Source organism: Rhinoderma darwinii, chromosome 1 (assembly GCF_050947455.1).
Source record: "Rhinoderma darwinii isolate aRhiDar2 chromosome 1, aRhiDar2.hap1, whole genome shotgun sequence".
In the NCBI taxonomy this organism is placed as follows: Eukaryota; Metazoa; Chordata; class Amphibia; order Anura; family Rhinodermatidae; genus Rhinoderma; species Rhinoderma darwinii.
The window spans coordinates 221,364,503-221,390,899 of NC_134687.1; the positions used below are offsets into that span (position 1 = coordinate 221,364,503).

At 42.2% G+C, this 26,397-nt stretch overlaps 1 protein-coding gene across 1 annotated transcript in view; it reads left to right on the forward strand.

Annotated features, from left to right (window-relative positions):
- Positions 1-26,397, forward strand: part of DNAH6 (dynein axonemal heavy chain 6) — a 371,264-nt gene that overhangs the window by 123,748 nt on the left and 221,119 nt on the right. The window contains exons 29-35 of the mRNA XM_075861785.1: positions 148-309; positions 2,022-2,159; positions 4,537-4,704; positions 4,784-4,932; positions 5,027-5,134; positions 5,907-6,462; positions 26,117-26,239. Of these exons, the coding sequence (XP_075717900.1) occupies positions 148-309; positions 2,022-2,159; positions 4,537-4,704; positions 4,784-4,932; positions 5,027-5,134; positions 5,907-6,462; positions 26,117-26,239 (1,404 nt within the window). The remainder of the gene's footprint in view (positions 1-147; positions 310-2,021; positions 2,160-4,536; positions 4,705-4,783; positions 4,933-5,026; positions 5,135-5,906; positions 6,463-26,116; positions 26,240-26,397) is intronic.

Consider the following 26,397-nt stretch of genomic DNA (forward strand, 5'->3'; position numbering starts at 1 on the left):
TTTTGACTTTTTATTTTAGCACAAGGGCTCAACATAAAATTTGAAAAAAGTGAAAGGGTCTGAAGTCTCTCCGAATGCACTGTATATACTGTACACATACATATATAATTAAATATATCAGTAAAGTGAGTTTGTTCCTTCTCCAAGGATCGATGTTACCTCTGTCTAATGGGTGCGCTACAACTTGATCTTGGTGGAGCTCCTGCTGGACCTGCAGGCACTGGGAAAACTGAGACCACAAAAGACCTTGCCAAAGCCCTAGCTATACAGTGTGTGGTGTTCAACTGTTCTGATGGGCTAGACTACAAGGTATGCAACATGATTCAGTCAGCAAGTGTTTAAATTCTCCTGCAGCACCACCAGAGGAAATCAAGCATTAGATAGTGATCCATTGAATTTGAAGGGCCTTCCAAATAATGAATGTACAAGTCCCTCAGGTGATCAGCTCTTTGTAGTTGCTCTCCACTCTGGCTGATTGATGCAGTTTATAAATATGGGAACCCTCTATTAACTCAAAGCCCTAATAAGGTATTTAAATTGAGTTTTCTAAATCAGACGAGCCCTTTAAAGGAACAGTGTCATGGCAAATAATTTTTTTTATATGTTAAAGATGTTAGTGCTTTAATAAAAACGTTTTTATTCATTTGTGTGTTTGTGTTTTACTTTTTCTTATTTTTACACTTTTTCTTCCCTATGGGGGCTGCCATTTTTTGTTCCATTTCTGTGTGTGTCGATTAACGACACACACAGACATGGAGTACGGCAGCCACAGTCCCATAGGGACTGTGAACGGCTCCCGTCCCATTCACGTCCGTGTACGGCGTCTGTGTGGGAACTGCGCATGCGCCGCTCCCACACAGTCCTATTCGAAATTGGCGCCGTCCGGCGCCATTTTCCTGTGGACCGGAAGTCGCGGCCGGACTGTAATATTACTACTTCCGGTCGCGGCTTCCGGACTTGTGCACATGGAACAGCGGCAGCAAAGGGAGCGGACGGGCCGGAGGGAGCCGCGGCGGCAGGAGCAGGTAAGACATTTCAATGTATGTTAGTGTTTGTGTGTGTTTACTACTGTATGTAAACCTACTACACTGTGGGTTACCTCAAAAAATGGCGACACACAGTGTAGGAGGTTAAACCTTTCAAACCCCTCGTTTATCCCGGCACTAGCCAGGATAAAGGAGGGGGGGATGCTGAGAGCTCACTAGAGCGAGGGCTTTTAACCCAATGTTGCAATGCTGCAATTTTGGGAACTAGCTCCATCTAGTGACCAAAAATGGGTAGTATTATAAATTAGAATTAATTTATAATATTTCCTGACTATTTCCTGACTCGTGAAAAAAATAAAAAAAATTTGAACCATGTTTAATCACCCACACACTAAATGTTTAATTTTTAAAAAAAAAACATGTTTTTCTGGCAACACCATGCCTTTAAATAGGTTTTCTGGTTAGTTTTTTTCTAGCCCTCTTATTTCTGAAAATGTATTGTCTAAAAAAAAATTGCCCTCCTTTCCTAAAGCGCCCACTGACCTAAGTGCCGCAGCTTCTAAGCATTGCAGCGACATTCAGATCCATACCTCCTCCTCGCACTGTCAGAGAGACTGTGTCCCCGCTGAAACTTTGTCACAAATTGTCAATATGTAACACGGCCGCAGCAGGGGCACCATTTCTGTGTGCTATATGGGTGGCACGTACATTGCATAGACAGTGAATGAAATGTGTCGTGTATGGACTTGAGTGCTGCTGTAATGTTTATATGCAGCGGCGCTCAGGTCAGTGAGTTTCAGAGGGTGAGCATTTATTTTAAAACATGTATTTGGAAATTCCTCTTATTCCCTATAGCTACGTACCTGTAGGGCTCTGTTTAAATCTGCGATGGCAAAAATGACAGAATCTGCGACGGAGGCTCAGTAGTAAAACCAGCAGACCTATGGTATAATGTCCTGATATCACAGCACACAATGTAAAATATCTGTTTTTGGTAGACATTTGTTCCTCAAATTTCCTGCTCTTTTTCTGCAGATGATGGGTCGGTTCTTCAGTGGTTTGGCCCAATCTGGAGCCTGGTGTTGTTTTGATGAATTTAACCGAATTGACATTGAAGTACTTTCTGTAATTGCCCAGCAGCTAATTACAATAAGAAATGCCAAAGCTGCAAAGGTAATGCTGATGTCCTAATTTACCCTACATTTTTCTCCATACACAGATTAAATGCACTTCGTGAAAACGGAGCTCGGTTTGGCAGTATATTGCGTACCCCATAAACGGAGGCGTAGCAGGGTGCAGTCCTAGCATTTGCTTCCGGACCCAGGAGCTTGAGGGGGGCCAACAGCCCCTTAGCCGCATAAGAAGACACCAGTATTCTAAATTATATATGGTAGGTGGGAGCCAGGGCCGGCGTCAGCACCCGGTGAACCCGGGCAAGTGCCGGGGCCCACTACCCTTGGGGGGGCCCACTTGGCCACCGGGTGCTGATGCTGCCGTCATGGCTCCTCCAGGAGTGGAATCCCCGGCCAGAGTCTTGCCAAGGATTCTGCTTCTAGGAGGAGCCCCTGTCTAGGAGGTGGCGTAACTACTACTGTAGCAGCCATAGCGGCTGACACAGGGCCCGCAGCATGAGGGGGCCCGTGCCACCCTCCGTCACAGCCCCCCATGCCCAGTGGCCCCGCTAGCAGCCACCATGTCTACTACAGCGGTAGTGACACCACATTCAATAGTATCTGTGTCCTTAGGACGCAGATACTATTGAACGCTAAGGCAGAGCAGGGAGGTATCTCCCCGCTCTGACATTTACTGCGCTACAGACTCCCAGGCAGAGTGCTAGTAGCTAATAGCGCTCTGTCCGGGACTCCGGCTCTGGGAAAGCCCCAGACGTCACTGTCCATATATGGACAGTGATGTCAGGAGTAAAGAATGAGTCCCAGGAGGAGCGCTTGAAGCGGCTCTGCTCCGGGACTCATTCTCTGGAGAAGCTAGTAGTGCTGTTCCCGGCACTATGGCTCTGGAGTTGCCCCTGACAACACTGTCCATATATGGACCGTGAGGTTAGGGGCTTCTCCTGAAGCAGAATCCCCAGCCAGAGCGTCGGCAATGCTCTGGCTGGGGATTCCACTCTTAGAGGGAGCCCCAAAGGTGCTACCTACAGGGAGATGAGCTGTGTGGCACTACCAGGAAGGGGGGCTGTGCGACACTACCTGGGAGGGGGGACTGTGTGGCATTACCTAGGAGGGGGAGGCAGTGTGGCACTACCTGGGAGGGAGAGGCAGTGTGGCACTACCTGGGAGGGGGAGGCAGTGTGGCACTACCTGGGAGGGAGAGGCAGTGTGGCACTACATGGGAGGGAGAGGCAGTGTGGCACTACCTGGGAGGGGGAGGCAGTGTGGCACTACCTGGAAGGGGGGCTGTGTGGCATTACCTGGGAGGGGGGCTGTGTGGCACTACATGGGAGGGGGGCTGTGTGGCACTACCTGGGAGGAGGCTACAGTGTGGCACTACCCGGGAGGTAGGGGCTGTGTGGCACTACCTGGGAGGAGGGGGCTGTGTGGCACTACCTGGGACGGGGGCTGTGTGGCACTACCAGGGAGGGGGGCTGTATGGCACTATCTACAGAGGGCACTACAATTATGGGGGTACAAACTGTGGTCCTAGCGTCTATATGGGGGCACAAAGTGGCTTTTCTGCCATTTTACTGCCGCCGTGAGTTCCCCCGCAAAGGGGCCTACTAAGGGCCAGCATAAACCTGGAGCTGGCCTTGGTGGGAGCCCTGTATTAGATTTTACATTGGGGCCCAGGAGCTTCAAATTACGCCTCTGCTCTTAAATATTTATATAATATCTATTATTTAGACTTTTAAATACTAAGTATTACCTAGGAGCCACAACAGATGTCACCTAAAGCCTCATGCACATGGCTGTATTATGGCTTTGTGTTCTGTATCTCCGGATGCCTCCAATTTCATATAGAGGCACACAGACAGAGGCTTAACATGAAGCTTCTGTGCCCCAGTTTAAAAATTGTAACAGACTATGCAGGAGAGTAGTTTACAATGACTAAAGAATTGGACCTTTATGCCTACATTCCAGTTACACACTTTGTGATGGAGTAATATTGATAATTCACTGAGAACTACCAGAAATGGATTTAGTCATAGGAAGGGTATTTATTCAATTTAAATGTAAAATAAAAATATTAAAGGCTATGGACACCTGGAAATCAGCCAGGAGCAGTGTGCTGTTGGATCTAGATCAGAAGCTGTAGCACAGCCAGCTACGTACAAGAGCTACACAGAAACTACAAAAACAAAATGGTAGGATATTTTTAATAAAGACTATTTCAAAGTTTCTTAATTTTGCATTTAGGAAGTAAATGAACAATAAATAAAGATTCAGTACAAAAGTGTCTATAGCATTTAAGCACTGTATTGCTTCTTTGTGATATAAATCCAAATTTTTTAATAATACAAATTAATAATATTAAAAGCTTCATCAAAAGTATAGTGTTTTTCTCTCTTTTTTATCAATACTTTTTTTCTCTATAGCTCTCCAGATTTATGTTTGAAGGCCGAGAGATCAAGCTGGTTATGACATGTGCAGCATTTATTACAATGAACCCAGGCTATGCGGGAAGGACGGAACTGCCAGACAACCTAAAGGCTCTTTTCAGACCATTCTCAATGATGGTGCCAAATTATGCTTTGATCGCTGAGGTAAGAGTACAGTTCAAAAACGTCATAATAATATAACATTGTCATTATTTGTCCATTGAATAGATTCTTTTTTTTTAAGGTGATTCTGTATTCTGAAGGTTTTGAGTCCAGTAAAGTCCTGGCCCGCAAGATGACACAAATGTATAAACTTTGCAGTGAGCAGTTATCCCAACAAGATCACTACGATTTTGGGATGAGAGCTGTTAAATCAGTGTTAGTCATGGCCGGGTAAGAAACTTATGTGCATTATACTGTATTTTACTGTAGTTTCTATTACGATAAAAACATAACTAAAATATACAATCATTTCTATCTTTTGAAGCTCATTGAAGAGAGAGAATCCGGATTTAAATGAAGATGTGGTTTTGATTCGTGCTTTACGGGACTCTAATCTGCCAAAGTTCTTAACAGATGATGCAGAATTATTCAGGTATGTAAAGATGTAAAATGACAAGCTGCACAACCATTCTTTTGTAATAACTCACATTGATATATTTTTATTTTGCTACAATGTAATGTGGGATAACATGTAAGGGTATGTTCACACTCTTAGCAAAAAACGTCTGAAAATACAGAGCTGTTTTCAAGGGAAAACAGCTCCTGATTTTTAGGCGTTTTTTAATTAACTAGCGTTTTTTGTGGTGTTTTTTACGGCCGTTTTTGGAGCTGTTGTTCTTTAGAGTCAATGAAAAACGGCTCAAGAAGTGACATGCACTTCTTTTTTGCAGGCTTTTTAAAAACGGCTGAGTAAAAAAACGCCCCGTCGGAACAGAACGCCGTTTTGCCCATTGAAATCAATGGACAGATGTTTGAAGGCGTTCCCCTTCCAATGTTTCAGCCGCTTTTTGGCCATTTACGGCCCGAAAAACGGACGAAAATAAGCCGTGTGAACCCTATCAGATACAACATGTCATGTAACCTGACTTGAGTGTTATATCTGCTGCTCCAAATGATGTTCTCCTGTCTGCATTTGTCAGTCAATTGACATCACTTCTTGTCTCCGAATCCGTGCCTAAATCCTCATTGAATCCCGAATGTATGAACATGGCCTAACTCTATTCATGTTCATAAATGATGACATCACAAAATGTTTACAAATTTTGACTCACTTTTGAACTTTTTTCCTTAATATGATATGAATTATTTAGCCATATTAGGTGTTTTTTCCACTGGCCCAGTTATGTGTATGTGCTTTTTTTCAGTGGAATTATATCTGACCTTTTCCCTGGAGTTGTCATTCCTGAACATGACTATGGCACTTTACAATCCACCATAATAAAAGTAATGCTAGCACGTGGTCTGCAGCCTGTGTCCAGCATGGTACACAAAGTCATTCAGTTCTTTGAGACCATGATTGTCAGACATGGGGTCATGCTAGTTGGACCAACTGGAGGTGGAAAAACTACGGTTTACCAGATCCTGGCAGATGCACTGTCAGCTTTGCATCAGGCGGGTGAGACACACCATTTCTACCAGCCTGTTAAAACCAATGTACTAAATCCAAAATCCATCACGATGGGAGAATTGTATGGAGAAGTAAACAATTTAACTTTGGAATGGAAGGACGGTTTAATGGCCCTTAGTGTCCGAGCAGCTGTAAATGACACTTCAAAAGACCACAAGTGGATAATCTGTGATGGTCCTGTTGATGCATTGTGGATTGAAAACATGAACACTGTCTTGGACGATAATAAGATGCTCTGCCTGGCAAACAGTGAGCGGATCAAATTCACACCCCATATTCATATGGTGTTTGAGGTAATTCAATATAGTTTATTTTTTATTTTTTATTTTCCATTCATAATCGAGTCATTTTTCAGTGTGCTTAAAAACTAGGCTGAAAAGTAATACTACCGTCTAATACAACATGTAAAGCTTATAGACTTATTGGTGCCCAGATCTATTAACCCCTTATGTACACAGCCTGTTTTGGCCTTGTGGACATAGACGATTTGATCAAATATGACGTGTTCATTTATGTGGTAATAACTGTGGAATGCTTTTATTTATCCAAACAATTCTGAGATTGTTTTCTCGTGACACATTGTACTATATGATAATGGTAAAATTTGGTTGATACAGTTAGTGTTTATTTGTGAAAAACACCAAAATCTAGAGAAAATTTGCAAAAATTAGCATTTTTCTAAATTTAAATGTATCTGCTTGTAAGACAGAAACACCACAGTTATACCACACAAAATAGTTACTAGTTCACATTTCCCATATGTCTACTTTATGTTTGCATAATTTTTTGAACGTCCTTTTATTTTTCTAGGACATTATAAGGCTTATAAGTTTAGCAGAAATTTCTCCCATTTTCCAGAACATTTCCAAAACCTATTTTTTTTAGGGACCAGTTCAGTTCTGAAGTGGCTCTGAGGGCCTTATAGATTAGAAACGCCCCATAAATAATCCCATTTTAACAGGTTCCCGACCGCTGGCCGTAAATATACGGCCAGCGGTCAGGGTCTCTAAAGTCCGGCGTATAGTATATATACGGCCGCACTTCAGAGACTGTGCACGCGCGATCGCGTGCACACAGCTCTATGCCCTGGCTGTTGCTAACAGCCATGGGCACTGGGCAGAATGTCAGGGGTCAATCTTTTGGCCCCTGAACATGTGATCGCTGTGACAACCAATCACAGCGATCACATGCATTTCTGCATAGAAAACAGTGTGCACGCGATCGCGTGCACACAGCCCTGTGCCCTCGCTGTTACCAACAGCTCTGGGCACTGGGCAGAGTATCAGGGACCAATCTGATGGTCCCTGAACATGTGGTCGCTGTGACAACCAATCACAGCGATCACATGCATTCCTGCTTATAAAACAGTGTGCACGCGATCGCGTGCACACAGCCCTGTGCCCTCGCTGTTACCAACAGCTCTGGGCACTGGGCAGAGTATCAGGGACCAATCTGATGGTCCCTGAACATTCTTTGCTGTGAAAACCTATCACAGCGACCACATTTGTTTTATTTTGACTTTTCTGGCAGTAAATCTCCTGCCTCTTTTCTTCTCCTCAAACATTGTTTCAGTTTGAGGAGAAGAAGAGACTCAGGAGAATTGCTGCCAGAAGATTACAGTTACAGTTACAAAAAAATACAGTTACACTCTAAAACATTCTCTGTATAGATAGATTTCTATCTATCTATACAATCTATCTATCCATATATCTTTTTTTCTATCTATCTATCTACCTTTCTTTCTTTTATTCTATTAGAATAGGCAGGTAGGGAGTATATAATTATATATATATCCACATATATATATAATATATATAGCAATAGCGGTTTATTTTTTTGTTAGCTGTAGTGTAGATATATATAGCAGTTAGTTTGTGTGTTTTATAAAAAAAAAAAAAATTTGTTTAGTTAGTGTTAGTGTTAGTTACGTTATGGCGAGGAAGTTGTTTAGCGCCGAGGAGGCATACGCCATGCTGTGGTCTGAGTCGGAGACCGCATCAGAGATGGCGTCCGAGATGGAACCTGTTTTAGGTAGTGACGATGACAGCGTCACTTCAGGTTCATCTTCAGGGGACGTTGTCCCTGATGCAGTCGAAACTGCAGAACATGAAAGCGCAGGGCCAAGTAGCGCTGTAGCACGGGAGAGCCTGGTCCCTCCAGTCCAGGCTCTTGTATGGGCACCTGCCCCATCTTTTGGGCCTAGAATCCACGGATTTGCGGCCACTCCTGGCATAACCGTGGACAATACAAATTTTGTCCAAATGGATTACTTCCATTTATTTATAACGGACGACATCCTAAATCAGATTGTCCACGAAACAAATTTATATTCCACGCAATATATAAGGCAGAAACCTTCATCCACCCATGCCAGAGATTGGACGCCCACCAATTTGCAGGAATTAAAAAATTTTTTGGGGCTCACCCTAAATATGGGTATTGTCAAAAAGCCCTCCATTAGGTCTTACTGGTCAACAAGACCCGCCCAAGCCACCCCAGTATATTCTGCAGTAATGCCCAGGTCTCGTTATGAGACAATAATGAGGTTCCTCCACTTCAATGACAACGCACAGGCCCCCCCAAGTACCGATGCAAACCGGGATCGGTTGTTCAAAATAAGACCGCTAATAAATTCCCTGAATAATTTATTTCTGCAACTCTACACCCCTGAGCAGAATGTAAGTGTGGACGAATCCCTCCTCAACTTTCATGGCAGACTTAGCTTTCGCCAATATCTACCTTCCAAAAGGGCAAGATATGGCGTTAAGCTCTACAAATTGTGTGAAAGCGGGTCAGGATATACCACCGCCTTCAGGATTTATGAAGGGCGGGACCGCACAATAAATGTTCCTGGATGCCCCCCTGATCTTTCCACCAGCAGTAAGATTGTGTGGGAGATAATGCAGCCTCTGCTTCACAAAGGGTACCACCTGTACTGTGATAATTTTTATTCGAGTGTGCCCCTGTTTAGGCATTTGCATGCTGCAAGGACTGGGGCATGTGGTACCATGCGCAAAAACCGAATTGGTTTTCCACAGCAATTAGTGGGGAAGCGCATGGTAAAGGGGGACTCCTGTGCTTATGCATCTGAAGAATTGCTGGCGGTCAAGTTCAGGGATCGCAAAGATGTGTATGTGCTAAGCACGATTCATACCGCAGGAACAGTGGCAGTGAGGGAAAGGGGGGCAACATCGGACAAGCACAAACCAGTGAGCGTGTCCGAATATAACCAGTACATGGGGGGGGGGTGGATTTAAGCGACCAGGTTTTACAGCCCTATTTAGTAAAACGCAAAACTAAAACCTGGTACAAAAAGGTGGCCATTTATTTGTTACAGGTGGCCATCCACAATTCATTTGTGCTGTATAAAAAAAACAGAGGCAGAGACACATACCTGGATTTCCAGGAAAAAATTATTGAAGGCCTCATTTTTGATGTTCAGGACACCCGAGAATGCCCCCAGTCTGAGGATGTCACGCGACTGACTGAAAGACACTTCATCAGTCGGATTCCCCCAACAGCAACCAGAAGCAAGCCCCAGAAAAAGTGCCGCGTCTGCAGAAAAGACGGGCACCGCAAAGATTCCCGATATTTCTGTCCCTCATGTCCCTCGCAACCAGGCCTGTGCATTGAGCCATGTTTTAAAAAATACCACACTGTTCTGAATTATTAGATTTTAGTTAATTTGTTGAAAATATATTTGCCCTACATTACGTTTTTATTTTTCCCATGATTTTACTCCAAGGGTGAGGGAGGGAATGGGTGGGGGGGTGGATGTCATGTTTGATGTTTTCTAAAGTTCATCTGCTAGAGAGCTCCATTTGCATTAACCTGCAATTTCTTATTTTAGAAAACCCCAAAAAATAAATTCCCATTATACCCCTAGATGAATATTTTGGGATTTCTGCTTCAAGAGCAGATATTTTGGAAGTGTTATAGAAACTCTGTTGAGTTTTGTAAAACCAGCTTTGAAAAAAAGCAATTTGTGAAATAATCTTCTTCTATCCTCCGCCCTCCTACATCTCTATGTGATAAATAAGGCCACATATTTGGTATCCCCGTGCACGGGAGAAGTGGCAGAATGTGAACGGAGATTAATTTTGACCGTGGTCTATGCTGTGTGCGAAAAATGCTAGCATAAACTGACGCATTTGCTAAAAAATTGCTAATTTTATTTTGATCCATCTTATTCAAGAAACTTTCAGAAGAAAACTGGACTGTCTAAAAATATGATAAACCCCTTGAAGAAAACCTTGTGGGGTCTACTTGTGTGAATGAAGTCATTTATGGGGTGTTTCTAATCTTTCAGCAGCATTACACCCCCCAGAAAACAGTATGCGGCTATAAAATCAAGTGCAGAATTCCTGGACCGAAAAGGCCAAAAAGCCTCTTTTTATGCCAAGCCCTGGCACATGCCCATGAATAAAGCACACATATTTGGTATCCCCATGCACGGGAGATGAGGAAGAATGTGAAATGCGATGAATTTTGTCCGTGGTCTATTTTGTGTGTGAAAAAGCTAGCATAAACTGACGCATTTGTTAAAAAAAAAGCTAATTTTATTTTGTTCCATCTTATTCAAGAAACTTTCAGAAGAAAACTGGACTGTCTAAAAATATGATAAACCCCTTGAAGGAAACCTTGTGGGGTCTACTTGTGTGAATGAAGTCATTTATGGGGTGTTTCTAATGTTTCAGCAGCATTAGGCCCCCCAGAAAACAGTACGCTGCTATAAAATCAAATACAGAATTCCTGGACCAAAAAGCCTCCTTTTATGCCAAGCCCTGGCACATGCCCGCACAGTAAATAAGGCACACATATTTGGTATCCCCATGCACGGGAGAAGTGGAAGAACGTGAAAGGAGATGAATTTTGGCCGTGGTCTATACCGTGTGTGAAAAATACTAGCCTAAACTGACGCATTTGCTAAAAAAGTGCTGATTTTATTTTGTTCCATCTTATTCAAGAAACTTTCAGAAGAAAACTGGACTTGCTAAAAATATGATAAACCCCTTGAAGGAAACCTTGTGGGGTCTACTTGTGTGAATGAAGTCATTTATGGGGTGTTTCTAATGTTTCAGCAGCATTAGGCCCCCCAGAAAACAGTATGCGGCTCTAAAATCAAATGCAAAATTCCTGGACCGAAAAGGCCAAAAAGCCTCCTTTTATGCCAAGCCCTGGCACATGCCCGCACAGCGAATAAGGCACACATATTTGGTATCCCCATGCACGGGAGAAGTGGAAGAACGTGAAAGGAGATGAATTTTGGCCGTGGTCTATACCGTGTGTGAAAAATACTAGCCTAAACTGACGCATTTGCTAAAAAAGTGCTGATTTTATTTTGTTCCATCTTATTCAAGAAACTTTCAGAAGAAAACTGGACTTGCTAAAAATATGATAAACCCCTTGAAGGAAACCTTGTGGGGTCTACTTGTGTGAATGAAGTCATTTATGGGGTGTTTCTAATGTTTCAGCAGCATTAGGCCCCCCAGAAAACAGTATGCTGCTATAAAATCAAATGCAAAATTCCTGGACCGAAAAGGCCAAAAAGCCTCCTTTTATGCCAAGCCCTGGCACATGCCCGCACAGCGAATAAGGCACACATATTTGGTATCCCCATGCACGGGAGAAGTGGAAGAACGTGAAAGGAGATGAATTTTGGCCGTGGTCTATACCGTGTGTGAAAAATACTAGCCTAAACTGACGCATTTGCTAAAAAAGTGCTGATTTTATTTTGGTCCATCTTATTCAAGAAACTTTCAGAAGAAAACTGGACTTGCTAAAAATATGATAAACCCCTTGAAGGAAACCTTGTGGGGTCTACTTGTGTGAATGAAGTCATTTATGGGGTGTTTCTAATGTTTCAGCCGCATTAGGCCCCCCAGAAAACAGTATGCGGCTCTAAAATCAAATGCAAAATTCCTGGACCGAAAAGGCCAAAAAGCCTCCTTTTATGCCAAGCCCTGGCACATGCCCGCACAGCGAATAAGGCACACATATTTGGTATCCCCATGCACAAGAGAAGTGGAAGAACGTGAAAGGAGATGAATTTTGGCCGTGGTCTATACCGTGTGTGAAAAATACTAGCCTAAACTGACGCATTTGCTAAAAAAGTGCTGATTTTATTTTGGTCCATCTTATTCAAGAAACTTTCAGAAGAAAACTGGACTTGCTAAAAATATGATAAACCCCTTGAAGGAAACCTTGTGGGGTCTACTTGTGTGAATGAAGTCATTTATGGGGTGTTTCTAATGTTTCAGCAGCATTAGGCCCCCCAGAAAACAGTACGCGGCTATAAAATCAAATGCAAAATTCCTGGACCGAAAAGGCCAAAAAGCCTCCTTTTATGCCAAGCCCTGGCACATGCCCGCACAGTGAATAAGGCACACATATTTGGTATCCCCATGCACGGGAGAAGTGGAAGAACGTGAAAGGAGATGAATTTTGGCCGTGGACTATACCGTGTGTGAAAAATACTAGCCTAAACTGACGCATTTGCTAAAAAAGTGCTGATTTTATTTTGTTCCATCTTATTCAAGAAACTTTCAGAAGAAAACTGGACTTGCTAAAAATATGATAAACCCCTTGAAGGAAAACTTGTGGGGTCTACTTGTGTGAATGAAGTCATTTATGGGGTGTTTCTAATGTTTCAGCAGCATTAAGACCCCCAGAAAACAGTATACGGCTATAAAATCAAATGCAAAATTCCTGGACCGAAAAGGCCAAAAAGCCTCCTTTTATGCCAAGCCCTGGTACATGCCCGCACAGCGAATAAGGCACACATATTTGGTATCCCCATGCACGGGAGAAGTGGAAGAACGTGAAAGGAGATGAATTTTGGCCGTGGTCCATACCGTGTATGAAAAATGCTAGCATAAACTGGCGCAATTGCTAAATTCTTGCATTTTTTTCCAATTTTGCCCACTTTAGAGAAAAAAAAAAAAATGATATATACTGACAAATGCCACTAAAACAAAGCCCTATCTGTCCTTTAAAAAGAGTGTAAAATTCAAAGATGAACTTTATTCACCTGCAGAGTTATAGTCATCTAAAGAAGCGCATAGCAAAATTGTGAAATTTGCTCTGGTCATTTAGCTGTAAAACAGCCTAGTCCTTAACCGGTTAAAAACTGCACCACCAAAGTATTCAAAACAGCATTTAGAAAATTTCTCAACCGTTTAGATGTTTCACAGGAATCAAAGCAAAGTAGAGGTAAAATGTACAAATTGCGTTTGCGGGTTTTTTTGCAGAAATTCATTCTTAATCAATTTTTTCTGTAACACAGAAGGTTTTACCAGAAAAATACAATTCGATATTTATTGCTTAGATTCTGCAGTTTTTAGAAATATCCCACTTGTGGCCCTAGTGTGATTATTGACTGAAACACAGGCCTCAGAATCAAAGGAGAACCTAGAGGATTTTGGTGCCTTCTTTTTATTAGAATATATTTTAGGCACTATGTCAGGCTTGAAGAGGTCTTGTGGTGCCAAAACAGTGGAAACCCCCAAAGGTGACACAATTTGGGAAACTGCACCCCTCAAGGAATTTATCTAGGGGTATAATGAGCATTTTGAAGCCCACAGTTTTTTTTTGCTGAATTTATTAAAATTAGGCTGTGAAAATTAAAATCAAATTTTTTTCTGAAAAAATATAGAAATATTTAATTTTTAGATGGAATAAAGGAGAAAAAGCACCCCAACATTTATAAAGCAATTTATCCCAATTACGGTAATACCCCTTATGTGGTGATAAATTGCTGTTTGGACACACGACAGGGTTCAGAAGGGATGGAACACCATTTGGCTTTTGGTGTTCAAATTTTGCTGGAATGGTTTTCCAATGCCATGTCACATTTGCCCCTGAGGGATCAAAACAGTGGAAACCCACCAAAAGTCACCCTATGTGGGAAACGACACTTCTCAAGAAATTTATCTAGGGGTTTTAAGGTATTAAAAATTTAGGCGCCACAGGTTTTTTGTCTGAAATCATTGAAATTAGGCCGTGAAAATCGATTTTTTTTTTCTCATAACATAGAATTTTGGCTCAGACTTTTCCATTTTCATAAGGAGAAAAAGCACCCCAACATTTGTAAAGCAATTTCTCCCGAGTACGTTAGCACCCCATATGTGGTGATAAGCTACTGCTTGGACACATGGCAGGGCTCAAAAAGGAAGGAGCGTAATTTGGCTTTTGGAGCTCAAATTTAGGTGGAATGGTTTGTGGAGGCCATGTCGCATTTGCAAAGCCCCTGAGGGACTAAAACAGTGGAAAGCCCCAAAAGTGACTCCATTTAGGAAACTACACCACTCAAGGAATTCATCTAGCTGTATAGTGAACATTTTGCCCCCTCAGGGTTTTTGCTAAATTCATTTGAACTGGGCCCTGAAAATAAAATCTAAATTTTTTTCAATAAAATGTAGACTTTTTCCATTTCCACAAAGGGTTAAAGGAGAAAGTACCCCACAATTTGTATAGCAATTTCTCCTGAGTACGGCAATACCCCATATGTGGCCATAAACTGCTGTTTGGACACATGGCAGGGCTCAGAAGGGATTTGGCTTTTGGAGCTTAACCCCTTAAGGACGCAGCCTAGTTTTGGCCTTAATGCCGGATTCACACGAGCGTGTTCAGTCCGTGATATACGGTCTGCAGGTCGGCCGCATTTCCCGGACCGAACACAGATAAGGGAGCCGGGGACTTAGCATCGTCGTTATCTATGACGCTAGGAGTCCCTGCCTCTCCACGGAACTACTGTCTCATACTGAAAACATGTTTTCAGTGCAGGACAGTTTTCCTGCAGCGAGGCAGCGACTCCTAGCGTCATAGATAACAATGACGATAAGAGCCCAGCTCCCTGCAGTGTGTTCAGTCCGGGAAATACTGCGGACATACGGACCGTAAATCCCGGATTGAACACGCTCGTGTGAATCCGGCCTAAGGCTCAGAGCCCATTTTTCAAATCTGACATGTCTCACTTTATGTGGTAATGATTCTGGAATGCTTATATACCTATCCAATCGATTCTGAGATTGTTTTCTCGTCACACATTGGGCTTTATGTTAGTGGTAAAAATTGGTCGATATATTCAGTGTTTATTTGTGAAAAATAGCAAAATCGAGAGAAAATTTGGAAATAATAGACGTTTTTTTAATTTAAATGTATCTGCTTGTAAGACAAATAGTAATACCACACAAAATAGTTACTAATTAACATTTCCCATATGTCTACTATATGTAAGCATCATTTTTTGAACATTCTTTTATTTTTCTACGACGTTACAAGGCTTAGAACATAAGCAGCAATTTCTCATATTTTGAAGAAAATGTAAAGTCTGGTTTTTTTTTAGGTACCAGTTCAGTTGTGAAGTGGCATTGAGCGCATTCCATATTAGAAACCCCCATAAAACACCCCATTTTAAAAACGAGACCCCTCAAAGTATTCAAAACAGCATTTAGAAAGTTTCTTAACCCTTTAGGCATTTCACAGGAATTTAAAGCAAAGTAAAGGTGAAATTGACAAATTTCTTATTTTTGCCAGAAAATACTTTTTATTCAATTATTTTCTGTAAAACAGAAGGATTTACCAGAGAAACACAACTTAATATTTATTTCCCAGATTCTGCCGTTTTTAGTGATATCCCACATGTGGCCCTAGTGTGGTAATGGACTGAAGCACCGGCCTCAGAACCAAAGTTGCACCTAGTGGATTTTGAGGTCTCCTTTTTATTAGGCACCATGTCCAGTTTGAAGAGGTCTTGGGGTGCCAAAATAGTGGAAACCCCCCAAAATTTACCCTATTTGGCAATCTACACCTCTCAAGGAACTTATTGAGGGGTATAGTGGCCATTTAGACCCCACAGGTTTTTTTTGCTGCATTTTGTGGAATTAGGCCGTGCAATTGAAAATCAAATTTTTCTGATAAAAGGTATTAAGTTTTAAAGGGAATAAAGGAGAAAAAGCACCGCAAAATTTGTAAAGCAATTTCTCCCGATTACGGCAATACCCCAAATGTGGTCATAAACTGCTGGTTGGACAAACGGCAGGGTTCAGAAAGGCAGGAGTGCTTTTTGGCATGTAGATTTTGCTGGATTTTTTTCTGGGCGCCATGTCGCATTTGCAGAGCTTCTGATGTACCAGTACAGGGGAAACCCCTTAAAAGTGACCCCATTTTGGAAACTAGACCCCTTGGGGAATTCATTGTAGTTTTCATGGGGTGCATACAACTTTTTGATCAGTTTTTATTTCACTTTTTAAGAGGTGTGGTGACTAAAAAACAGCAATTCTATTAGTGTTTTTTATTCCTTTTTTTACAGCGTGCACCGTGCGCTATAAACGGCATATTCACTTTATTCTGCGTGGCGGTACGATTACGGCGATACCATATGTTTATAGTTTTTTTTATATCTTATTTTTTATTTTTCCATCAAGAAAGCCGTGGGAGGACTTGTTTTTTGCGTAACGAACTGTAGATTCGATCAGTACCATTTTTGGGTACATGGGACTATTTGATCTCTTTTTTTATTAAATTTTTTTGGGAGATGAAGTAACTTGTGATTCTGGTATGGTTTATTATTATTTTCTTTTATGGCGTTCACCGCGCGGGATAAATAACGAAATACTTTTGTAGTTCAGGCCGTTACGGACGCGGCGATGTGTAGTGCAGTGTATTAGATCTGTCAGTTACTAGCTGACAGCAAGCATAGTGGGTCCTGACTTTGTCAGGACCCACTAGGCTTCCGTAGGTGGCATAGTTGGAGGCCATTGTTAAGCCTCCGGTTGCCATAGCAACCATCACCGCCCGCTATCATGTAGCAGGACGTCGATGGTGGTTTAACCCCTAAGAAGCCGTGATCGCTATTGAATGCGGCTTCTAAGGGGTTAATCAGCGGGGACACCGCGACCGGTCCCCGCTGATGGAGCTGCGGCAACTGCTGTATGAGACAGCAGTTGTCACAGATCCTGTATGTGCCGGGAGGACGGCCGAAATGGCCGTTCCTCCCATGACGTACTGTTAGGTCATGGAGTGCGAACGATGCACTTACCATGACCAATAGTACGTCAAGGAGCGGGAAGGTGTTAAAGTTTGCTGAAATGGGTTTTGGGTGCCATGTTGCATTTGCCAAGCCCCTTAGGGACCAAAACAGTGGAAACCCCCCAAAAGTGACTCTACTTGGGAAACTATGCCCCTTAAGGAATCTATCTAGGGGTATAGTGAGCATTTAGACCCCACAGGTCTTTTGCCGAATTTATTAAAATTAAGCCTTGAAAATGAAAATCAACATTTTTCCAATAACATTTGTAAAGAAATTTCTCCCAAGTATGGCAATACCCCATGTGTGGTCATAAACTGCTGTTTGCACACAAGGCAGGGCTCAGAAAGGCAGGAGTGCTATTTCGCATGCAGATTTTGCTGAATTGGTTTTTGGCCGCCATGTCGCATTTGCAGAGCCCCTGAGGTACCAGTACTGGGGAAATCCCTTACAAGTGACTCCATTTTTGAAACTACACCCCTCAGGGCATTCATCTAGGGGTGTAGTGAACATTTTGACCCCACAGGTGTTTCATAGATCTTATTAGAATTAGTCTGTAAAAATGAAAAATTTTATTTTTTCCAAAAAGTTGTAGTTTCAGCTCCCAATTTTTTATTTTCACATTGGGGTAGTAGGAGAAAATTTCTTCCGAGTATGGAAATTCCCCATATGTTGCCCTGAACTGCTGTTTGGGCACATGGCAGGGCTCAGAAGGGAAAGAGCGCTGTTTGGCTTTTGGAGCTCAGATTTTGCTGGATTGCTGTTCGGGTACCATGTCGCATTTACCAAACCCCTGAGGTACCAGAGTGCAGTGGAAAGCCACCGAGAAGTAATCCCATTTTGGAATCTCCACCCCTCAAGGGATTTATCATTTGCCTGGATGTATGATGGGGCTTTGGAGTAACATGCGTATTTGATGCCTATTTTGGTGATTTTCACAGCATTGGCCCACAATTGCAAGGCTCTGAGGTCAAATAGTAAAACAAACCCCTAGTAGTGACCCCAATTTTTAAAACTACACTACTTAAGGCATTTTAAGTGGTGTTTTGACCACACAGGTGTTTTTTCATTAGAAATGAAGGCGCAAAGTGATAATTGCAATTTTACACTGATATGACATTTTAGTGCACAATATGTTATGCCCAGTTTATGCAAATGAAGGCAAATACCTCATAAACTGTTAAACGGGTTCTCTCGGGCATGGGAATGCCATATATGTGAACACTTGGCCTTGTTTCCCTGTCAAAGCTATGGCTATTTTAAGGGGTGTAGTGAGCATTTTGACCCCACAGGTGTTTTTTTCATTAGAAATTAATGCGCAGTGGATGGTGCAAAGTGATAATTGCAATTTTACACTAATATGCCATTGTAGTGCACATTATGTTATGTCCAGTTTGTGCCAATGAACGCAAATACCTCATAAACTGTTATGCCATATATGTGGACGTAAACAGCTGTTTAGGCACGCTGTAGGGCTCAGAAGAAAGGGAGCGCCATTTGGCTTTCGTAGTGCAGATTTTGCTTGGTAGTAGTTCTGTTTAGAGTTTTACCGGTATTTCAGTTTATAATGTGGAGGCATATGTAATCTGTGCAGAGCACATCAGGACATAATAAGGTGGTATGGTAATGGGGTAAATAAATAATAATCCGCAGATGTGTGGCCAGTGGCGCACTGATAAATGGTGGCAATCTTATCCGCTTTTGAAACACACTCTGAACCTTTTGTGTCGTCATATTCTGAGAGTCATAACTTTTGAAATTTTTTTGCCAACGGACCTGTCTGAGGGCTTATTTTTTGCCGGACAATCTGTTTCATTGGTACCATTTTAGGGTACATGCGACTTTTGATCACAGCAAGGTGACCAAAAACCAGCAATTCTGACATTGTTTTTTTTTTTTTTTTACAGTGTTCACCATGCGCTATAAATTACATTTTTACTTTATTCTGCGGGTCGATACGATCTACAGCATTTGCACGAAATCATTAATTTTTGGTGTCAATATATTCGAAGATCCATAACTTTTATTTATTTTTTTTGTCAAAAAAGCTGTGTAAGGGTTTGTTTTTTGCCAGACGGGTTGTAGTTTTTATTGGTACTATTATGGGGTACATCTGACTTTTTGATCACTTTTTATTCTATGTTTTTGCAGGGGTGGTGACCAAAACACAGCGATTCTGGCATTGTTTTTTATTGATTATTTTTAGTGTTTACCGTGCGGTAAAAATAACCTGTTTTAAAGTTTGAATCGTTACGAACGCAGTGATACAAAATATGTGTACTTTTTTTTTTAGTGTTTTCATTTTTTTTTTTAATAAATCTTATTATGGGAAATAGGCGGTTTTTGTGTTTTTAACTTGAAACTTAAATTTTTATTCTTTTGTACAACATTTTTCTTTGCAATCCGTTAGAGCTGTCAGTGTGAGGGCTCGTTTACACGAGCGTGTTATACGTCCGTGCGACGCGCGTGATTTTCACGCGCGTCGCACAAACCTATATTAGTCTATGGGGCCGTGCAGACAGTTGCGTGATTTTTCCGCAGCGTGAGTCAGCTGCGAAAAACTCACGACATGTTCTATATTTGTGCGCTGTTCGCGCATCACGCACCCATTGAAGTCAATGGGTGTGTGAAAACTACGCATGTCACACGGAAGCACTTCCGTGGGACAAGCGTGAATCGCGCAACAGCACTGAAAAGGATGAATGAAAACAGAAAAGCACCACGTGCTTTTCTGTTTACAAACATCCAAACAGAGCCGCGCATCATACAGGGCTGACAGACGGAGCTGTTAAGTGCCTTTTGCGCACACAAAACGCAGCGTTTTTTGTGTGCGCAAAACGCACACGCTCGTGTAAACCCGGCCTAACTCTGACAGCAAGCCTAATAGCTCCTGCCACTGGCAGGGCCTATTAGGCTTCCGTACATGGCAAACAAGAAGGCAATTGTTAGGCCTCCCGTTGCCAAAGCAATAATCAGCACCCCTGCAATAGCGTCGCGGGGGTGCCGGTCGGCTGCAAAACTCCTGGATGCTGCATTCGCTTTTGAAAAGTTTCATGGCGAAGAACGGAGCTAGCTAACAGGGGCTCTGTAACATACAGCGGACAACCATGGCTGAGCCCGCGCCATCTGTATGGCTCTGACAGCAATCTTATTAAGCCCCACCTCCGGTAGGGCATGACAGGATTCTGTACTTGGCAGACTAGTAGGCCATTGTTAGGCCTCCAGTTGTCATAGCAACCGTCGGCACCCCGCAATCGCGTCACGGGGGTGCCGATCGGCCACAATACACCTAGAAGCTGCAGTTTCTTTTGACGGCTACATCTAAGGGATTAATCTGTCGTTACAGCAAAATATCAGCTGTAAGATACAGCTGACCCGCTGTGATGATGTGGGCTCAGCTTCTGAGCACGCTCTAAACACTGTTACGTGATGGTGCTCTAAGTCATCAACCGCAACGGCGTAACTGTACGTGACATGTCATTAAGGGGTTAAATTAAATAGCATTTTCCCCCTAAAATAATAGTATATGTAATGACTTAAAGGGTCTGTTTGCTTTGGACAATCTCCTACAATTAGTTAATTACAGGGTTTGCCGCTGCTGGGACCCCTGAGATTATCTGTAAATTGTAAGGTGATCTAAAAGGAAGAATTAAAGAGGCTCTGTCACTAGATTATAAGTGCCCTATCTCCAGTGGCAGATTAGGAAGACCATGGGCCCTTGGCTGTTACCCAAACTTGGGCCCCCCTTCTCCACCGCCACCCTGCCGCGCCGTAACTATTGCTAACACTACCTTTTTGCACAAGCATTAACAAATGGGTGTTATGATTCCCCTTTCACAGGGATGTGTCCCTACATACTGACAGTATCACACTGTGCAGGGACACAGTGCAGGGACACAGTGCCAACCCCCCTTGTAGACAGCGCCACACACACACACACACACACACACACACACACACACACACACCCCTGTAAATAGAGCGCCACACACACACCCCTGTAGATAGAGCACCACACACACACACCCCTGTAGATAAAGCCACGCACACACACACACGCACACACACACACGCACACACACACACACACACACACACACACACACACCCCTGTAGATAAAGCCACACACACACCCCCCTGTAGATAAAGCCACACACACGCCCCCTGTAGATAAAGCCACACAAAGACACACACACACCCCTGTAGCTAGAGCGCCACACACACACACCCCTGTAGAGAGCGTCACACAGCCCCCTATAGATAGCGCCACACAGTGCTCCCCCCCCTTGTATATAGTGACACACAGCGCTCCCCCCCTTGTGTATAGTGTTACACATCGTCGCTGCAGCCCTGGGATGACATTTTATCCCATATGACTGCTGCAGCCTGTGATTGGCTGCAGCGGTCACATGGGGTGAAACGTCATCCCAGGAGGCCGGCCCGGACGAAGAAACAGAATTCTGGGTAAGTATAAGATTTTTATTTTTTCTAAATTGCGTTTTTACATAACATCTGCTATGCTATCTGTTGCAGGTTTTACCTCCCCATTGAATTAAATGGGGAAAACCGGAAACAAATGAGCAGCGTTTACGCAAATACAGTTGACATACTGCGGGATAAAAAAAACCGCAGGTCAATTTCTGAGCTTTTTATTTCCCGCTTATCATTTACGCAGCGTGTGGATGAGAATTGTTCACATCTAATCTACTCTGCTGCTACTGTATATGGGCTTGTCCACACTTAACGGAATTGCTGCGTATTTTCTGCCTGGAAAATACGCAGAATACAGTAGTGGCAAAGTGAGTGAGATTTACCAAATCTCATCCAGATGCTGCGTAAAATTTCCGACCAGACATTTTGTCCTACGGTGCGTATTTCCTGTGCTGCAGCATGTCAATTCCTGCTGCGGAAAGTGACTGAATTGCTGCGTTTTTTCAGAGGAGACGTCACCATCCCCCAACATTGAGAAAAACGCAGCAAAATACGCACCATTTTCCGCAGCAAAAATGCAGGAAATGGTGATTTTTTTCTGTAGCTGAATTTCTGCTGAACTATATATATATAATATATTATATATATATATATATATATATATACATACACACACTATACATATGTATGTATATATACACTCTATCTCTATCACAGACACACAAAGTACGCACATTATGCACAAAGTATGCACATTATACACAAAGTATGCACATTATGCACAAAGTACGCACATTATGCACAAAGTACGCACATTATGCGCAAAGTACGCAAAGTACGCACATTATACACAAAGTACGCAAAGTACGCACATTATGCACAAAGTACGCACATTATGCACAAAGTACGCACATAATACACAAAGTACGCACATTATGCACAAAGTACGCACATTATGCACAAAGTACACACATTATACACAAAGTACACAAAATATGCACATTATACACAAAGTACGCACATTATGCACAAAGTACGCACATTATGCACAAAGTACGCACATTATGCACAAAGTACACAAAGTATGCACATTATGCACAAAGTACGCACATTATGCACAAAGTACACAAAGTACGCACATTATGCACAAAGTACGCACATTATGCATAAAGTACGCACATTATGCACAAAGTACACAAAGTACGCACATTATACACAAAGTATGCACATTATATGCAAAGTACACATGAGTATGCACATTATACGCAAAGTACACACGAGTATGCACATTATACGCAAAGTACACACGAGTATGCGCATTATACGCAAAGTACACACGAGTATGCGCATTATACGCAAAGTACACACGAGTATGCGCATTATACGCAAAGTACACACGAGTATGCACATTATACGCAAAGTACACACGAGTATGCACATTATACGCAAAGTACGCACGAGTATGCACATTATACGCAAAGTACGCACGAGTATGCACATTATACGCAAAGTACACACGAGTATGCACATTATACGCAAAGTACACACGAGTATGCACATTATAAGCAAAACACACACGAGTATGCACATTAAACACACATGAATATGCACATTAAACACACATGAATATGCACATTAAAAACACACATGAATATGCACATTAAAAACACACATGAATATGCACATTAAACACACATTAATATGCACATTAAACACATTGTAAACACAGATGCACTTACCTTTTATGTAGGAGATTTGTGAGTCTTCACTGCAGCTCTTCTCCTGCTCACAGCACGACACAGAGCCCGTCGACAGTCTCCCCTCCCCCATGTCCCGACAGCTAGCAGCAGGAGAGGTGTGTAGAGCAGGGAAGGGGGGCTGGAGGGGGAGCTTCTAAAGCTGCAGAGACCACGGCTGCTAAGTAGCAGCGAAGCTCCCCTCGCCTGACAGGTGCGGTCCTGGCACTGGGGCTCCCTCCGGTGCTAGCGACGCCACTGGGCATGAGGGGCCCTAATCATAATCCGCCACTGCCTATCTCCTACATAATCTGATTGGCGCTGTAATGTAGATAACAGCAGTGGTTTTTATTTTGAAAAACGATCATTTTTGAGCAAGTTATGAGCTAGTTTAGATTTATGCTAATGAGTTTCTCAATGGAAAACTGGGCATGTTTTTACTTTTTACCAACTGGGTGTTGTACAGAGGAGTGTATGACGCTGACCAATCAGTGACTAATCAGTGTCCTACACTTCTCATTGTTCCAGCCCAGCATGATCCACAGCACAGTGTGATTGTGCAGTGAAAGAAGTAAACACGCCCAGTTGCTAAAAACACAATACACGCCCAGTTGGAAATAAGAGAAAACACGGCCAGTTATCCATTAGAAAGGCTCATTTGCATAAATATAAAATTGCTCATAACTTAGCCAAAAATTATCGTTTAAAAAAAACAAAAAACTTTACTGTTATCTACATTGCAGCTCCGATCACATGTAATAGGAGATAGGGATTTGATAATCTGGTGACAGAGCCTCTTTAAATTCTGCAGCACCACCACAGGGGTAATGAAGCATTGCATAATGTCCATTGAAATCAATAGGCTGTCCACGTAATTCTGGCTCCTCCAGACGTGCTGGGTCGTCCAGAGTGGGAGACGCTCTTAGTTGCCACTATCTTCTCTGGCTAATAGATGAGGGTCCTGAATGGGGAAACTTCTCTATTAATTTAGAATGCCTTAACAGGGTATTTAACCCCTTAATGACCGCCGATAGGCCTTTTCACGGCGGTCATTAGTGGGCTTTATACTGATGCAATAGCCTTTTCACGGCGCTGCATCAGAATAAATAAACAGAGCAGGGAGCCGTTAAATCTCCCTGCTCTCAGCTGCCAGAGGTAGCTGAGGGCATCCCTGCTCGAACGTGTGAGATCGATATTAGTATCGATCTCACCCGTTTAACCCCTCAGATGCGGCGCTCAATAGCGAGCTCCGCATCTGAGTGGTTTTGGAGAGAGGGAGGGAGCTCCCTCTCATCCCACCAGCACCCGGCAATAAGATTGTTGAGTGTCTGTGTCTCCGATGGCAGCCGGGGGCCCCCAGGTCTGCCTGTAGTATATGCCTGCTAGGTCATGCCCCTGGCATGGCCTAGCAGATGCCTGTCCGTTTTACACGGACAGGCATAATACACTGCAATACTTTTGTAATATGTGATCATCCAATCGCTTTTATAATAAAGTCCCCTAGTGGGACTAGTAAAAAAATAGTTTAATAAAGTTAATAAAAAAAAAGTGAATAAAAAATTAAAAACCCACTTTTACCCCTTAAAAAAAAGCTTTACTATTAAAAAAATAAAAATAAAGCAAAAAAGTTACACATATTTGGTATCGCCGCGTCCGTAATGCCCCCCACTATAAAGCTATTACATTATTTAACCCGCACGGTGAACACTGTAAAAAATAAAATAAAAAACTACGGAAAAATTGCTGTTTTCTGTGAATCCTGACTTTAAAAAAATTTGATAAAAACTTATCAAAAAGTTGCATCTACTCCAAAATGGTACCAATAAAAACTACAAGTCATCCCGCAAAAAAAAAGCCCTCATACAATTGCATTGGCGAAAAAATAAAAAAGTTATGGCTCTTCAAATATGGAGAAACAAAAACAAATAATTTTGAAAAAAAATGCTTTTACCGTGTAAAAGTAGTAAAACAAACAAAATCTATACAAATTTGGTATCGTTGCAATCGCAACAACCCATTGAATAAAGTGATTGTGTTATTTCTACCACACGGTAAACGGCGTAGATTTAGGACGCAAAAAAGAGTGGCAAAATATCAGATTTTTTTTCTATTCCCCCCCCAAAAAAAGTTAATAAAAGTTAATCAATAAATGATATGTACCCCAAAATGGTGCTATTAAAAAATACAACTTGTCCCGCAAAAAACGAGACCTTGTACAGTTATGTCGACGCAAAAATAAAAAAGTTATAGCTCATGGAATGAGACGATGGAAAAACTTAAAAAATGGCTTTGTCATTAGGGCCCAGAATGCAAGCAGGGGGAAGGGGTTAAAGATGAATCTTCTAAACCTGACAATTCCGACAAGTGAGTAGTCTATTGTCATGGAATTGCCTCATTTAAAGGCAAAGAAAGTTTGGCTTTCAAAGGAAAATAATTTTCCAATGAAATATGCTGTAAAGAATGCAATGAGATGTGATTCTTCGCTAAGCAACGCCACAATTAAAGTGTATTCACATGACATCTGTGTGAGAGCTATTTTTATTCCCATATACTGGAATGTGTATCTGAGCAGCTTGAATCCAAAGATCTCAATAAGTAAACATTCAACATCTAAGAAACTGTAACAAGCATTTGTTTTATGATCTTAAGTACTTGGAATAGTTAAACCACTCTAATAAAAAATCTTGTGTGCTTCTCGGTAAGTAATAAACTATTAATTTATCTTGTTAAGCATTTTCTATATATTTCAGGTCCAAGATTTGAAAGTGGCATCTCCTGCTACAGTAAGTCGTTGTGGAATGGTTTATATTGATTCTGAGGATCTTAAATGGATGCCCTATGTACAAACCTGGATAGCTGGGCTTCCACCTAAAGTAAGTTTTCCATAACCAATGGTGTCAACATGAGTATCAAGTCTTCATCAAATTTATCATGCCACGTGTGCCATCTTGTCAAATTTGGAGCAATTTGCTAAATGTTCTCCATCTTATACATTGACGCATCTTACAAAACAGTATTGATATTTACCCCA